This window comes from Ipomoea triloba, chromosome 9 (assembly GCF_003576645.1).
Source record: "Ipomoea triloba cultivar NCNSP0323 chromosome 9, ASM357664v1".
NCBI classification, from domain to species: domain Eukaryota; kingdom Viridiplantae; phylum Streptophyta; class Magnoliopsida; order Solanales; family Convolvulaceae; genus Ipomoea; species Ipomoea triloba.
In genome coordinates, this window is record NC_044924.1 from 9,926,264 (window position 1) to 9,930,617 (window position 4,354).

General features: G+C 37.6%; 1 protein-coding gene across 1 annotated transcript; it reads left to right on the forward strand.

The window, feature by feature from the left end:
* The first annotated feature begins 563 nt into the window (after positions 1 to 563).
* Positions 564 to 2,809, forward strand: LOC116030118 (cytochrome P450 94C1-like). Its single transcript, XM_031272260.1, has one exon. It carries the CDS (start codon positions 656 to 658, stop codon positions 2,147 to 2,149), a length of 1,494 nt encoding a protein of 497 aa, XP_031128120.1. The 5' UTR covers positions 564 to 655; the 3' UTR covers positions 2,150 to 2,809.
* The last annotated feature ends 1,545 nt before the right edge of the window (positions 2,810 to 4,354 follow it).

The following is a 4,354-nucleotide window of genomic DNA, read 5'->3' on the forward strand; positions in this document are numbered from 1 at the left end:
CTGGTCTTTGCTCCCAAACTTTATCCTTGTGACCAATTAAGTTGCTCATGCAGGCTATAACAATATTGTTCTTTCTTGTCAAAAGGTTGAATTTTCAACCCTAATGACCCCACGCCCCGGCCCGACAGAGCATCATGTAAATCATAGTAACTCAGCTGAACACAGAGACTACACATTTGCTTATTGCGCACAAGAAGCCCTTTCACTTTGAGAGATTACTCTACACTGTTGTTGGTGAAACTCAATACTTAGTCTTTCTTCCCAAACATCACGCAACAATATTGTTATTTGTATGTTTTAATATAACTAATATTTAAAAGGCATGGCTAAATCTTCATTTACACTTTCTATTTCAATAATCAATACCATATATTTTTAAAATAAAAGCTAGATCCCAACCGTCCTCCTCTAACTATTCACGACTTATAAAATAATAAACCCCACCATCTTAAGATATAGTAATTTAAATCAAATTTGTAAAGTTTGATTTGGGTATATGTAATGTTGAGTGTGATCATACACAAATTCCTATATGAATAGAAAATCCTCAAGTTGATTAAACAGTAATTAAGGCACAGCTCCCCCTATATTTTCAAACATCGATCATTGCTACTTTTTCATATATTATTGCGCAGCGATATTCACATCATATCCAATGGAGATTCAAGGTTGGCCCTTTGAGAATTTCATCTTTTTCTTGATTATTATCGTCTCAATCTTTGTTCTCTATCTACTGAGGATAAAGCTCTTGTACTGCAGCTGCGATGTGTGCAACGCGTACATGTCAACGAGTTGGTATGCAAAGTACAACAATTTATGCGATTGGTACACTCATCTTCTCCGAAACTCGCCGACGAAAACCATACATATCCACGTTCTTCAGAACACCATAACGGCTAACCCGGAAAACGTGGAGTATATGTTGAAGGGCAGATTCGAGAATTACCCCAAGGGGAAAGCGTTCTCGGCGATCTTGGGGGATTTTCTTGGGCAGGGAATATTCAACGTGGACGGAGATTCGTGGCGGTTTCAGAGGAAGATAGCGAGTATGGAGCTGGGGAGGAGCTCCGTGCTATCGTACGCGTTTGAAGTGATTCACACGGAGATCGAGCGCCGCCTTTTACCGGTCCTGGCTGAGAAGGAAGTGAAAGACAGCGTGGTGGATTTCCAGGATGTTTTTAGGAGATTCTCTTTTGATTGTATTTGTAGATTCTCGTTCGGGTTGGATCCTAAATGTCTGGAATCTCTGATGCCGTTGTCGGAATTCGCGGTGTCGTTTCACTTGGCGTCGAAGCTGTCGGCGGAGAGGGCCATGAGCGCGTCGCCGGTTGTGTGGAAGATCAAGCGGTTTCTGAACATAGGGAGCGAGAAGGAGCTGAGAAAATCGATCGAGATGATTAATTTGCTCGCGATGGAGGTGATTAAACAACGGCGTAAGATACTAGGAACCAGCGAAGATGAAAACCACAAGGATCTTCTGTCGAGATTTATGGGGAGCATAGCGGACGAGACTTATTTGAGAGATATAGTGATCAGTTTCCTCCTGGCGGGGCGCGACACCGTGGCGTCCGCCTTGACTAGTTTCTTCTGGCTGATCGGAAAACACCCGGAAGCGGCGGAGGCCATTCTCGCCGAGGCGGATAGGGTGATCGGAAAAAACGGAGATCCGGCGAGCTGTGAGGAAATGGGGGAGCATAATTACCTGCAAGCGGCGGTGTACGAGAGCATGCGGCTTTTCCCGCCTATCCAATTCGACTCCAAGTTTTGCGTGGAGGACGACGTGTTGCCGGACGGGACGGCGGTGAAGAGGGGGACTAGGGTTACGTATCATCCTTATGCAATGGGGAGAATGGAGGGGATATGGGGCTCCGATTGCCTGGAATTTAAGCCGGAGAGATGGCTCAAAGATGGGGTTTTCTTCCAAGAAAACCCTTTCAAGTACCCGGTTTTTCAAGCCGGACTTAGGGTGTGTTTGGGAAAGGAAATGGCCCTTCTCGAGGTTAAGAGCGTAGCGCTGTCAGTCCTCCGCCGGTTTCGCATCCACTTGGCTCAGCCCCACCACACCCCCCGCTTCTCCCCCGGCCTCACCGCCACTTTCCGCGACGGCTTGCCGGTTTTCATCCAACAAAGGTGCCCGTCCCGCCCTTAATGGGTAACACTACATACTTCTGTGACACTGTCTCATGGATCACAGATCTCAATCTCTGAGACTGTGTCACACAAGTTTTTGTCGCTCATAATTAGCACCAATCTTATATAGTAGCAACATCCAACCCTAAACTACATAAACTTCCCTATATCATATCGATCCATCCATCATAATTACTGTATGTAATGTGCTACTAGCTTTTTTCTTGGCCAATGTCAGTTTTTCATGGCGAATTAGAGCAGTTTGGTGATCCGATCCATATCAAGAGCCAAGAGCCAAGCCACTGCGGCTTATATGTTCATTACTACTGCAATTATTTTTTTTGTCTTTTTGGATGGCCAAGCTAAGCTGGGGGGTTTCCATTTTCATTTTTATTTTTAATTTGTTTTCACATATATGCATGTACAAAACATTTGGCTATGAAGAAGCAGCTAGCTAGCTAACTTAGCTGGTGATGACCTGGTGTTTTTACAACCTTAATTTCTCCGAATACGTGCTTTTAATGCACGGTCTAGTCTGCATCGACACCTTTATTTCTTGAATTGATAGCTACTTAGCTTGTTCGCAATACTGTACTATTGTGTATCTGAAATTCTATATATGTATTTATGTGAATATATAGCCAAATATGAATGTAATTCGCACTGAATATTATTACTCTCTTTCTCTTCAGCAATTTTTTCCTTACTGCACCAGCTGCATGCTCAATAGTTATTGCATGGTCCGTGGTCCACACAGCTGTGCGTTCCACGGTCCAAACACCATCATTTTGAGTAATTGTTTTTCACACGATCCATTGCAATATACATTTTTATAACTCATAATGTACATTATTCTAAAGCATAATACACATTATTTTAACTCATAAAAAACATTATTCTAACATATAAAGTACATTATTCTAACTCATAAAATTTAACGAAGTCGATTTTGTGTGTACCAATAATTTGGTGCTGCTGCTGCTTGGTCACTAATGGTGAAACTGTTTTTGTTTGATCCAATCTACTCAATCATTATCAAACTCTATTATTTCACAACTGTGGTCATATATTTTATCTTAAAATTTAAAAAAATAGAAAAAATATATATATAAAAATGTATGAAATTTACAAATATTTATATAAAACTGTCGCTGGTGACATAGGTAGAGATCAGATTTTATCAAATGCAGAGTATTTTGATCATACCAACTAGGTTGAAAACAATAACTACATGTAACAAAATTGTGTATTTTTTAAAATTTTGCAAAAACATATTGCGGTAAAAATTATTATAAATATACTATCGGACAGTTGTTTTGAGTTTTCCTCATAAAAATTATTATAAATATATACACATACATATTTACACACAAAATCTAGTGTACAACATTTTCAATGGCGTGTTTCACATTGTAAAAAAGAGACTCACTCATTGAAGTTACTGTGTCTTTCCTATCATTTCATTTGACATACAATTCAATATGGTAATATCAATAGGGGGCTTCTATTTAAGGTTTATGATGTGATACCATATGGCATATCACAGACTAGGAAATACATATAAAGTTGCTAAAAAAGCTAAGCCCTATTTCCATATGGTGTTGCATATATTATTATTTACTCAAGAAAGTTATATATCATTGTACATGCATACCACGTGATACACAAAAGTGATGAATTTCTAATGTTGAATTGATGTCTATTATTAAAATTATAAAAATGTATAAAAATAATTTGAGAAAATAATAACAAATAAATAAAGAATATTACAAGTCACCGAATCCAATTCATATTACATTGAAATGATTAATGATTGTTGTAATTTTCTATTTACATTGGGAAGATTCTATTTAAATTGAAAAGAGAAAAAAATCGTGTGTATATATATATATATATGTGTGTGTGTGTGTGTGTTTGTTTACATTATTGAATATTGCATCTGATTTATTTATTTGTGATGAATTTTAATTTGTAAATGCAGTTCACATTTATGTGTATTGGTTGGTCATAATAGGATAAAGTTACAAGTACACAATTTTTACAAAAATCATTCATCATCCGACATGACAATAAAACTCCTTTTATTTATTAGTTACAGTGAATTGATTAATTCTACCATGCCTTAAAAACATGAACCTAGCTACTTACTAATTAAGTACAAATCATATATATATATATATATATATATATATATATATATATATATATATATATATATATATAT

What these genes read in the sequence shown, in the direction of transcription:
- LOC116030118 (XM_031272260.1), top strand. Translation starts at nt 656, where the DNA reads ATGGAGATTCAAGGTTGGCCCTTTGAGAATTTCATCTTTTTCTTGATT.